At 46.2% G+C, this 12,926-nt stretch overlaps 1 protein-coding gene across 1 annotated transcript in view; it reads left to right on the plus strand.

The window, feature by feature from the left end:
- The window catches only part of NIT2 (nitrilase family member 2), a 502,164-nt gene that overhangs the window by 429,265 nt on the left and 59,973 nt on the right, over positions 1-12,926 (plus strand). The window contains exon 9 of the mRNA XM_086934539.1: positions 7,659-7,714. Within this exon, the coding sequence (XP_086790665.1) occupies positions 7,659-7,714 (56 nt within the window). The remainder of the gene's footprint in view (positions 1-7,658; positions 7,715-12,926) is intronic.

The following is a 12,926-nucleotide window of genomic DNA, read 5'->3' on the forward strand; positions in this document are numbered from 1 at the left end:
GTGCTCAGAGACCTGGTGACATGGCGCTCGAGCACCTTAGCCAAAAATGGTAGGAGAGAGATGGGGCGATAATTGGCAGGGATCGAAGGGTCCGCGCCAGGCTTCTTTAAGATAGGTAAAATAATAGCAGATTTCAAAGGGTTGGGAACAACTCCCTGAGAAAGGGAGCTGTTAAGAAAGTAAAGGGGGGGATCAGGGCAGGTAGTGTAAATGTGACGAAGTATGTGAGCGGGACAAGTATCAAGAGGAGAGCCAGATTTTACAAGGGGGATTAGTGAAGTAAAGGTTTCCTTAGTCAAGGGGGGAAGAGTATTTAATTGACTTTGCGGGAGAGGGCACTGGGGGTCAACAAAAGAAGGGGAAGGTGGCGGGATGTTGGCTTTAATGGTGGCGATCTTATCAATAAAAAAACTGTTCAAAGAGTGACAAAGGGCCTGGGAGGGGGAGGGCTTAAGGGAGGTACGGTCTGAAAAGGCTAGGTTATGAACAATCGAGAAGATTTCCCTGGATTGGTTCTCGGCTGTGAGGATCTTGGAGGAGAAATAGGCTGTTTTAGCGGCCAGAATAGCATTCTTATATTGGGCTAATAGAGTGGTAAAGTCGGCTCTTAGGATGGAACAATAATTTCTCCTCCAGGCCCTCTCAGCGCGGCGAACCGATAACTTGATAGATTTCAAGTCATCGGTAAACCACCGATTGGCATCTTTCTCCCGTTTGGAAGTCAATCGCTTCAAAGGAGCGATAGACTCGCTGGCGGAAGAGAGCCACTGTTCAATGGTGTTAGCCTGAGCCAAGGGAGTTACACAACTAAAGGCTCAGGCTTAACTCCACCACCTTGACGACCATCTGCGGCAGTAATATTAACCCATGTATCTCCTAACTCAATTGCATGATCCTCGTGACGGATCTTTGCCCACAAAGGTTGAGGAACCACATTACCCAACAACATATCTATGTCAGCTAAATTCATGATGCATGCGTCAACTGTCTGGGACAACTCCTTGTAATACCCTGCAGGATTCTTACGGGGGTCAGGTAGAGTCTGCTTAAGAGCCAAAACTTCAGCTCTCTTCCACGGGACATGTACCCAAACACGCTGAAAATGAGCCGGTACACCCTGAATACCCTGATTAAGATTAGCCACAACTTACTCTTTCCATACCGGAGGAACTTCTCTCATGGGATATTGCCTCACTTTTCTCCTAACCGAAGAATCAGGCTCAAACAGTGGCTGAGAAGGAAACTCGCTCCTAAACGCAAGTATCGTCGCAACTGCTTTCTCAACACCGGGACCCACTATCGTCCCTTTCGCAAACTCGGACTATACATTAAGTAACTCCAATGGGATCTGACCATTCCTCACGGAGGAAAGTACACATAACATTAAAAACATACCTCTGCTTCGATGCTTCCCACTGTTGGAAGACTTCCATAACTGACTCTAGATTATATCTCAAGATATTCGAAACCCATCCACGAGCCAAAAGATCTAACACTGCCCGTTCTTCGGGACTAGAAAGCTGGCTGCGTAATTGTTTACGTGCAGAAACAGGGGTCACACTCAATGACCCAAAGAAAGGAGACAAAAGACCAGTAACAGTATCAGTCATTCTTTGTCGAACAGAAGGAGAAGCTGTCATAAGGACAGGAGACAAAGTATTTTGAGGTGAAAAAAACATAGGAGTAGTAGCAGGAGAAGTCGAAGGTACAGGAGAATAAGACAAAGAAGTTTGAGGCGAAACTGATAGCAAAGTCGGCGGCCCCTGAGAGGCTGCGCCTTAGGAGGAGAAACCAGCTGAGGAGGAGCTGGCGGCTGAGCAACAACAAGAGGCTGAACAGCTGGAGGTTGCGGAGGTAACGTAGCACTCTGCATATAAGGGGGTGGTAATCTCAACAAATGTGACATCAAAGGATCCTTTTCAGGGTCCTTCGTTGCACCTTGTAGAAGAGGTGGCAAAGCTGGATAACATTTATCGATGGCCATATTATGTTGCCTATGCAACTCCTCAATCGCTTGATCTTCTTCATTTTCTTTAAACTGCCTAGCAGCTTGCATTATCGATATACCCTTTTCTCTCTTATCTCTTTTCGCTTGTTTAATTTCTCGTTGTTTGGCTTCCTTACGCCAAAGGCGGAAAGAGTCAAACATCGCCGGCCGGGCTTTCTTCTTAAATAGCTTAACTTCCAAATTATCTAGAATATCTAATTCAAAACTACCATGATGCAGCCATTTTAAGACATCATCTTTCCTGGTATAGCGGACCCATACTTCGTTAAACGTAATGGGGCCCATGCCATGTTTAGAATAGAGCTCATACGTCGGAGTTCCAACCGGAGGTATCGGACACGAGTCCTCCAATCGGGAATCCCTGTTACAACCACAACAAAATATCTTCCTAATTTTGCTAAGACCAGGCATCTTCGCTCACTAATCTAGCTTCAAACTTCAAGGGATTACCAAAGACGATAGTCTCGTAAATGTAAGAGTCCCTCGGCTTTGGTACTTGCAAGAACCAAATCAAAGACCCAAAGGAACCCAAAACAAAGGACTGGGAGCAACCCACTTATACTTAACTAAGGTATTAGTCACGCCACCAGAAGACCCGTCTATCGTCTAGCCGCACAAATCATCACAAAGGGGGGTCCAAGACAGGGCGACAGTCGGGGCAGCCATCCTTTGTAGCCGTCAGGAAAGCGGGAAGCCTCGCAGCAAAAACCTTCAGTCCACGTTCGACATACCCGGGTCGATGGAGTGGGGACCCTCTTTCGGAATTTCCTCACGGAGCTCCTCACGATCTTCAGGCTTGGACCGGTACCGCTGAAGTCGCCCCACATTGGGCGCCAACTGAAGAACCGGGTTTTAGAACCCAGCGGCGCCAGGGGCACGCCCAAAGTCTTCGGGTTCATCTGTCTTAGAATACAGAGACACGGGATACTTCTCGGTGGCGTCAAAGATCGAATTTATTGGCTGCAACCAGGAACAGAAGTCCACGAAGTACAACACATATTCGTAGGAGACTGCTCAAATTTGTACGGCGAGTCATCCTCTTTAATGCCAAAAATCACATTCCGGACAAACACCCACTATTTACAATGTATCCAATGATAGGTAGTATTACAAAAGGTATTGCATGACGACAAACCCACTTTTCAGTTGTCCGGCCCACCATTAATTATACAAGAAAGCCCAACATTCCTTCTTACACAAGCCGGACAAACCCATAATAAAAGGACCACAACCCATATCATAAAAGAGGTCATGAAGGAAGAAACAGAAACAGATAAGAAGCAGGATAAGGGGTGTGTGTGTGTGCATACCAAACTTTACAATGTCCTGTGCTCTGATCCTCAATCTTGATCAGCTATCGGGTAAGGAACTGGCTTAGCAAGGTCAGCTTCAGGCAAGGAGGTCAGTTCACTCGGTTCATCCACAAGTCAGCACGAACTCGAGCTAACGTGTACGTGTACTAAGGACTCGTTCGGCCGCAGACATCGGCCTATGTGAGGGCAACCACAAAATGGCTGCCATACACAAAATGGAACCCATGGTTCGGAACAGAATCCCCAAATACATGGTGAATCTGTCGGTCTGACATGACGAAATCAATCGTACTTGCCGTACTCACTAGTTACGGTTCGCTACTATCAAATTCATAATGAAACCATGGCATTTATAAAACGGGTTCAGAATTCACGAAATCTCAGTCCAATCAACAGAAAATACAAGGGTACTGTGAAACTATGGAGGAGAAAATGAATGCCTTAATAGACAGAGTGGGAACAATGGAAATAGCACAAAAGGAGATCTCGATTAAAGTGGACACTAACCAAGAAGACATTTCGAAGCTCAAGAAAAATGAAAGGCAGCTCAGAGACAAGCTGGAGTCATTAGAAAATAATGCAAGAAGGAACAATATTAGAATTTTGAATGTTCCTGAAGGGAAGGAAGGAAGAGATATCAAGGCTTTTGTAAGCACCCTTCTAAAAGAGTGTAATCCCCAATTAGACTCCGACAGTATAGAACAAGACTTCCAGAGAGTTCATCGTGATCTTTTTGTGGCACGTCCCGGAAGGAAACCCGCCAGGAGGATTTTTGTAAATTTTAAAACATACCCGCTAAAAGAAACCATCCTCGCTGCAGCTTTAAAAGCCAGAACATATAAGAAGGAAGACTGGTCGTTCCGCATCAGATCAGATGTTTCTCGTGAAACATTAGATAGGCAGTGGGAATTAGGGAAATACATTCAGGACCTAAGAGCTTTAGGCGCCACAGCTAATATCCGTTTCCCTTCCACGCTAAAGGTCATGAGGAACAATAAAATGCCCATTTTCAGAGCACCAGAAGATGTAAAATCATTCATTGATCATATAAGGGCACAGACATCAGTATAGTTGAGATCAGTTGCCCCACCAGGGAGTGAGAGAGCTCATAGGAGGTGTCATTATACCTTGAGGTATCAGGGAGGGTTCCCCAGGGTGGGAGGGGGGGGGGGGGGTCACTGGTAAAAATGCTAAGATTTATTCAAAGCACATTGGGTGTGGGAGCATCCGGGGGGAAAACCCCAAACATTTTTTATCCTTTAATCTTTGAGGCAGTTGAGTTGGTTTCTGTTTTTTCTCTTTTCTTTTACACAATGTCAGAAAATAAGGGTTGCCACCTTTTAAATGAAACTGAACCTTGTAGGTTATCGCTAAGAGACAGTAAGAGGTCTTCAATTGTCTGATGTTCTTAGCTTTTCTCCTTTCTTGGCCCAGCAAGGTTTTGCTGTGGCTACTGTTAAGGGTTACTTGTCTGCTTTATCTGTCTTCCTTTGTTTGCCTGACCAGCCTTCGTTGTTTAAGTCTTCCATAGTTATGAGGTTCATTAAGGGCGTCACTAATTAATTTCTTCCCACTCCCTTCATTATGCCTCATTGGGACTTGAATTTGGTTCAGACTTTCCTGATGGGTTCTCCTTTTGAGCCTCTTCATAGTTGCCCCTTAGGCTTCTCACATTCAAAGCTGCTTTTCTAATTGCTATTACCTCTGCCAGGAGGGTAAGTGAGCTTCAGGCTCTTAGTTTTAAGCCTCCTTTTACAACCATCCATGCTAAAAAGATGGCTCTCAGGACAGGGGCTGCTTTCCTGCATAAGGTGGTCAATGCTTTTCTTCTAGGACAGTCTCTCACCTTACCCAATTTCTATCCTCCCCCTCACCCTTCCAAGGAGGAGGAGGGACCTCACCACCTGGATCCTCGAACGGTGGTCAGCTTCTACTTGGACAGAACCATGAATTTGAGGTTGGACAATAAGCTCTTTGTTAGTTACGTGTGACAAATGAAGGGCAAAGCTGTCCATAAGAGAATGCTTTCCAGACCATCATCTTGTGCATCAAGATATGCTATGCCTTGGCCAAGAGAAGAGCCTCTTCAAGCTATTAGAGCTCATTTTATTAGGGCAAAGACTTCCATCTTCGGCTTTGGCTAAAGGTGTCCCTGTGGTAGATTTCTGTAAGGCTGCAACATGGGCCTCCCTCCATACTTTCACAAAGCATTATTGCTTGGATTCAGAGGTGAGGAGGGACGGCCATTTTGCACATTCTGTGCTGCAGGAATTTTTGGTATGATTAAGTGGACACCCTTCGCCGGGAGAGGGACTGCTTGGGGATTCAGTTCAAAAGGTGAGGAATCCACAGGCAGATGTGTCCATCAGAAGAACGAGTTACTTACCTTCGGTAATGCTTTTTCTGGTGGATACAATATCTGCCTGTGGATTCCTCACTGACCAGGGCTGCTTTCCTGCCTAAGGTGGTTTCTTCTTTCCACCTGGTACAGTCTATTACGTTGCCTACCTTCTATCCTGACCCTTCCAAGGAGGAGGAAAGACTTCACCGCCTGGACCCTCGAAGTGCTGTCACTTTCTATCTGGACAGAACCAAAGACTCAAGGTTGGACGACCAGCTCTTTGTTTGCTTTGTGGGGAAGATGAAGGGCAAAGCCTTCCACAAGAGAACGCTATCCAGGTGGATCATCTTGTGTATCAAGATATGCTAGGCCCTGGCCAAGAAGGAGCCACCTGAAGTTATCAGAGCTCATTCTACTAGAGCTAACTCTTCCACATCTGCTTTGGCTAGAGATGTTCCTCTAGTGAACATTTGTAAGGCAGCAACATGGGTCTCCCTCCACACTTTTACAAAGCATTATCGCTTGGATTCTGAGATGAGGAGGGATGGCCATTTTGCTTGTTCCGTGTTGCAGGACTTTTTGGTATAAGTAGGTGGATACCCTCCTCCAGGAGCGGGACTGCTGTGGGATTCAATTCAAAAGGTGAGTAATCCACAGGCAGATGTAGCCATCAGAAGAACAAGTTGGTTACCTTTTGTAACACCTTGTTCTGGTGGATGCAGTATCTGCCTGAGGATTCCTCACTGACCCCCCTCCTCCCCATTGTCCACCTTTGTATACTGAAAAAGTTGTCATTGTCTGACATGGTTGTTTTCCTATGTCTTTTGCTTGTTAGGAAATCCTTTGTTTCTTTAGCTTTTCCTCTTTAACTCTATACTGTGTGTATTTGTGTATATATTGTATACTGTGCAAAGCTTCTTTTTCCAAAGAAAACAGGTCGCACTCCGGTAGAATTATTCAATACTTGAGCTTATTTATTTCATAAAACTCCAAACGTGCAAAACACACCAACGGGTTTCGATCTCCCCTGAGATCTTGTTCACTTGGACCGTGAACAAGATCTTAGGGGAGATCGAAACGCGTTGGTGTGTTTTGCACGTTTGGAGTTTTATGAAATAAATAAGCTCAAGTATTGATTAATCGCTACCAGAGTGCGACCTGTTTTCTTTGGAAAAAGAAGCTGTGCATGATAATTAGCGGTGCAGCTCAACCGCGAGGTAACGCACAGCTGCAAGGAGCGCCAAGTCAGCGAGAGGAGCTGAAGGAAATATATTGTATACTCCAATTTTGTTGTTGGTCCACACGTTCGCCTCGAAGGCACGGAAAAAAGGGTGGAACTGATGTCAGCACACCGATAAGGATTTCTTATGGCTCCGTTGAAGTCATAAGGAGTCGTGCCATTGTGACGACCTCGTCAACATGGGAGAGCTAAGAAAAGTTTCCTGAAATGCTGGTGCAAGGGGTAATTCAAAAGGTGAGGAATCTACATGCAGATACTGTATCCACCAGAAAAAGGGTTACCGAAGGTAAGTTCCTTGTTCTTTTGGGCAGTAACATGTAGGAATTGGGCTTTTGTGCCGATTAACACATATTATTCCCAGGTATTTTTCCTGGAGGCTTTGCCTGCTTTTAGCTGAGTAATTAAACTGGTTTCATTGTAAGAACTATGCAAACTTATAGGTTAAAATCCCAGCAAGGTAAAATTAGATTATCATTGTTCTAAGTAGATACACCGGTGACTGCATCTTTGTTAAAAGTACACACATACACAGTGAGTGTAATGACCTCTGAGGAGGGCAGGTTGAAATTAAAGTGGGATCAGTATCCTGAAGTTTTTTTTTAATTTTGCTTACCTAAATAATCTGGTATTTTTGCTAATTACTATAGGGCTGCATGTAGAATAAATTCAGTTTATGGTATTGTTTTATGCAGTACTTTTGTTCTCAAGGGTTGCTTCCCTGTAGTACAACTTACCTTACTATTCTTAACTTTTTAGGGGGGAAGTCCTATCCAAGGCTGGCCCTGACGAAACAGTCACATACACTGAAATTGGTAAAAAAATGTTTGTTGGCAGTTTTTGTTTGCGTAGATAGTTTAAGATTAAAGCTACGTTTGTAACAGTGTAGGTAAATTTAAGAATCTATGCTGTGCTTTCCATGAGCATTTACATAAGGAATGTATATCCATTTTGCTTATGCACAGTTAACTTGTTCATTAAGTGAAATTAGCAGTTTGAAAATTCTTTTTTGCAGTGTTACTATCCGTGTCATTCCTGTAGGGCCATCATTTATATATGCTGCAGAGCTACCAACTCACACAGTGCCATGGTGTGTCACACATCAACTCTCTTTAGATGGTCATGTGATGGGGAGCTGATCAGGAAACCAATGCAAAGAGTGGATTCCCAGCTCTTTTTAGAGGCTGTTGTGTGAAACACCCCAGGACACTGCACCGTCCTCCGCAAGCTTTTTTTCTCAGGATGTGGTTTGGATGGGCAAGACTCGGGCAGAAATGTCTCTTAGATGGTACAAAAGGGGGTGGTGATGGATGGAGCATCTGAATCAATCAAACACTCACACCCAGTCAAAAGATCTGGGTTTAATCCAAAACCGTTCTTTAGCTCACACTGCCACCCCAGTTCAGACATGGCTATATGCAAATCAGTCTGACCCTGTGCCTCATGGGAACAGTCCAGCCCGAACTGCCAAGCCATGTCTTCCCTGGACCGGAAACAAGCTTCCGAGGACCGGTTTCTGGCATTCCAGCCGTCTTCAGCCCAGCTTGCTTGAATCCAGTGGCAAAGTGAGCAAGGGACTCACGTCTGAGCATACCCTGCCACACTTATGGCGGCCAAAAGCGGTACAAAAGGGGGTGGTGATGGATGGAGCATCTGAATCAATCAAACACTCACACCTAGTCAAAAGATCTGGGTTTAATCCAAAACCGTTCTTTAGCCCACTCTGCCACCCCAGTTCAGACATGGCTATATGCAAATCAGTCTGACCCTGTGCTTCATGGGAACAGTCCAGCCCGAACTGCCAAGCCATGTCTTCCCTGGACCGGAAACCAGCTTCCGAGGACCGGTTTCTGGCATTCCAGCCGTCTTCAGCCCGGCTTGCTTGAATCCAGTGGCAAAGTGAGCAAGGGACTCACATCTGAGCATACCCTGCCACACTTATGGCGGCCAAAAGCGGTACAAAAGGGGGTGGTGATGGATGGAGCATCTGAATCAATCAAACACTCACACCCAGTCAAAAGATCTGGGTTTAATCCAAAACCGTTCTTTATCCCACTCTGCCACCCCAGTTCAGACATTGCTATATGCAAATCAGTCTGACCCTGTGCCTCATGGGAACAGTCCAGCCCGAACTGCCAAACTGCTTTTTCCTGCGCTCAAGAACGTAGGCGCGAGCCCCGTCCGCTGTTTTCTGTTAGCGGATGAGGGCGGCGCCTGAGGCGTACTTAAGGGAGGGATCCACATTGGTAACGCGCTTTGCGTTCCAGCACAGATCCCGCCAGGCCCCCCACCGTTTCACTCCGCCGCACTTACCTGAAATCCTTCAACCGCTGTTTTCTGTTTATCATCGCTTCGCTCTTGGCTGGATGGGCCTCTACAGTATTCCTTCTCCTTCCTGAGTCCTTTGGCGCTCTTCTGGAGCCCCTTGTTACGTAGCTTCTTGTCGGCCGGCAACATTGTTTCCTGGGAACCTCAGCCTCTTAACCCTTGGCTTCCTGACAGCTTGCCTCTGAAAGCAAAGAAAAAGCAAGGGATGTAAAGAATCACATTTTCTTCATTTTCCGTGTTATTTTTTGCTTATTTGAAATAGAAGGAAGGTCACACTTATCTGATGGGTATATGATTAGTAGTGTGATTCTAGTGGTCTTCTTTGTTTCTGTTAAATCTCTTCTTGCTGCAAAGGGAAAAGAGAAACTATATTAATTGTATCGGATAACCCACTTTGTTTTTGTTTAAAGTGAGCCTGCGCTTTTGCCCTATTTTTTCTGTGCTCTCGCCTGTCCTGTGAAATTACTTTTTTGGTTTTTCCCTAATTCAGGAGTAACAGATGAATATTTTTTAACGGGTCTATTTTAAAGGGCGTATTTTCACATTTCCATCCTGAAGTCGCATCGGAATTATCTCTGTTTTATGGTGGGGTATCAGTTTGCGGTCCTTCCGTTAGGTCTTACATCCACTCTACGGGCCTTCACGAAGGTGATGGCAGTGGTACCGGCACATCTCAGAAGCTTGGGGATTCCTGTTTTCCTCCATCTGGACGGCTGGCTGCTCTAAGCAAAGTTACAACCTTCTTCTCTGGTGGCTACAGTTATAACGGATGCCTCCCCTCTAGTGTGAGGAGCTCATCTGTGGGATCTAGAGGTCAAGGGCCTTTGGTCTCCAGAGGAGAGATTGCTTCACATCAATCTTCTAGAATTGAGGGCGATACATTTGGCTCTCAAGGCCTTTCCTCCCACCCTTCACGTTCAATCAGTTAAGGTCCGGATGGACAACACTACCCCGATGTGGTACATAAACAAATAGGGAGGAATAGGGTTGTATTGTCTCGGCAGAGAGGCTCTGCGACTCTGGTCCTGTGCTCCGGACCATCAGATTTCTGTGATTGTAAATCATCTGGCTGAATGTGTGTGCGGACAGCCTCAGTCAGCAGTTCTCCACCTATCACGAGTGGCTTCTCCATCCAGAGGTGGTCCGTCACATTTTCAGTATGTGGGGTTTCTTTAGTTTGACCTGTTTGCCACTCAAGATAACGCGCACTGCCCGTCGTTCTGCAGTCTCCATTATCTGATGCGGGGAGCATTGGGGGATGCGTTTCAGCTAGACTGGGGCTCAAAGCTTCTTTACGCAATTCCTCCCATACCCTTGATTCCTTGAGTTCTGAGACAGGTTCGCCAAGACCGGGCCCAAGTCATATTAATTGCCCCAGATTGGCCAAGAAGGGTTTGGTACACAGACATCCTTTACCCTCTGCTCCACCTCCTTCTCAGGGCAGACCCTGTCTCACAATCGCAGGGGCAGGTTCTACACCCCACCTCCAGTGCCTGAACCTTCATGCCTGGAGATTGAACTGGGCAATCTGAATTTTTTTTCTCTCACCGGATGTGATGGATGTTATTTAATTAGCCAGGAAACACTCCACTGTCTATTCTGGTAGGTGAGCCAATTTTGTTAAATGGTGTGGAGCGAGTTCAATTGATCCTTTCCAGATCCATCTGTCCGATATTCAGAGTTTCTCTCTTTCACTGGCTCATCAGGGCTGTGCAGTGGCTACTGTTAAGAGTTACTTGTCTGCCTTGTCGGCCTTTCTTTCCTTACCAGACCAACCGTCTTTGTTTAAGTCTCCCATAGTATTCATTAAGGGTCGTACTAAAAAGTTTCCTCCTCCTCCATTTATTATGCCTCAGTGGGATTTTAATTTAGTCATTTTTTTCGTGATGGGGTCTCCCTTTGAACCACTGCCTAGTTGTCCATTGAAATTTCTAGCATTTTAGACAGTTTTTCTGATTACGATTATTTCTGCCAGGAGGGTGAGCTGCAAGCCCTTAGCTCTAAGCCTTCTTTTATCTTAATTCATGTGGATAAGATGGTGCTTTCCCACCTACGGTGGTCACCCCCTTCCAAATAGGGCTGCCTATCACTTTATCTACTTTATATCCTCCCCCTCACCCTTCCAAAGGAGGAGGAGGGACTTCACCGCCTGTACCCTAAGAGGGCAGTCAGATTCTACCTGGACAGGACTAAAGACTTTAGGTTGGATGACCAACTCTTCATTGGATATGTTGGCAAGATGAAGTGCAAGGCTGACCACAAGAGAACGCTGTTCAGGTGGATCACCCTGTGCATCAAGATATGCTATGCCTTGGCCAAGAAGGAGCCTCCTGAAGGTATTCAAGCTCATTCCACCAGAGCTAAGTCGTCTTCTTCTGTTTTAGCTAGAGGTGTCCCTGTTGTAGACATCTGCAAGGCGGCAACTGTCGCCTTCCTGCTTAATTTAGCGAAGCATTACTCCTTAGACTTGGAGGTGACGAGGGACGTCCACTTTGCACCTTCTGTGCTGCATGATTCCTTGGTATAGGTAGGCAGGCACCCTCCTCCGAGAGCGGGACTGTTTGGGGATCAATTCAAAAGGTGAGCAATCCACAAGCATATTTATTCATCAGAACAAGTTACTTACCTTTGGTAACCCTTTTTGTGGGGGATACAGTATATGCCTGTGGTTTCCTCACTGAACCACCGGCCTCCCCGTTGCCTGCCTGTTTATACCCCAAAAAATTATTTGGCATGACATTCATGTACTTTATGATTATTCAAAATAATATGATGCTTGTCACTAGGTAATGTCTATATTTTGGAATTTCCAGTTTCTTTTCTTCTCTAAATCGTATACTGTGTATACTTGTGAAATGTAGTCGGTTCACCTGAAATACATGGAGAAAATGGGTGGAACTGACACTGGCACGCCAACTAGGTCTTCTTGAGGCTTTGATGACATTGCTTGTGGTTGCGAGCAGAGCCGTTCCATTGTGACGTGCTTGTCGACGTGGGAGAGCTATGGAGAAAAGTTTCCCTGGAATGCTGCGCAAGGGGTAATTAAAAAGGTGAGGTATCCACAGTCAGATCCTTTATCCATCAGAAAAGCATTACCAAAGGTAAGTAACTTATCTGGTAGAGGCATCTAGCCACAGATTCCTTAACTTAGAATATCCCCAGGGGTCAGACTGGATCCAGAATTTTTTTTGCAGAAGCACCTCTGAGCGCCGTGGACAGCACCACAGGACCCCGCCCTGATGGCGTCCACGGACGTGACATCAGCGAGGTCATATAAGTCCCTCCCTGCGCGCTGACATCAGTTTCCTTCTTTTACGCGTGCAACGCGGATCCGGAGTGAGCTGTACCTCTGGCCTGTTTTCAGGCCACTTTTTGACGCTTCGCGTCTGGAACAGTGTGCGATGCCTTCAGGCTTTAAAACGTGTACCTCCTGTTTGCGACAAATGTCCACAACGGAACCACGCCTTATCTGTATGTGGTGTCTGGGCGAACACCACAACTCAACGGATTGCGACGCCTGCCAACACCTCAAGCCGAAGTCCCAGCGGGTGCGCAGGATGAAGCTGCTTTCGGCTCGCCTTTCCTGTCGGAGTCGTCTCGGCCCCTGGCCTCCGCATTGGCGGCAGGTCCCTCTGGCAGTGGGTTCCATTTGCGGCGTCGGTCGCCCTCTGGTTTCCAGGTGCGTCATTCGCCTCTCTC

Source organism: Lissotriton vulgaris, chromosome 8 (genome assembly GCF_964263255.1).
Source record: "Lissotriton vulgaris chromosome 8, aLisVul1.2, whole genome shotgun sequence".
Taxonomy (NCBI): domain Eukaryota; kingdom Metazoa; phylum Chordata; class Amphibia; order Caudata; family Salamandridae; genus Lissotriton; species Lissotriton vulgaris.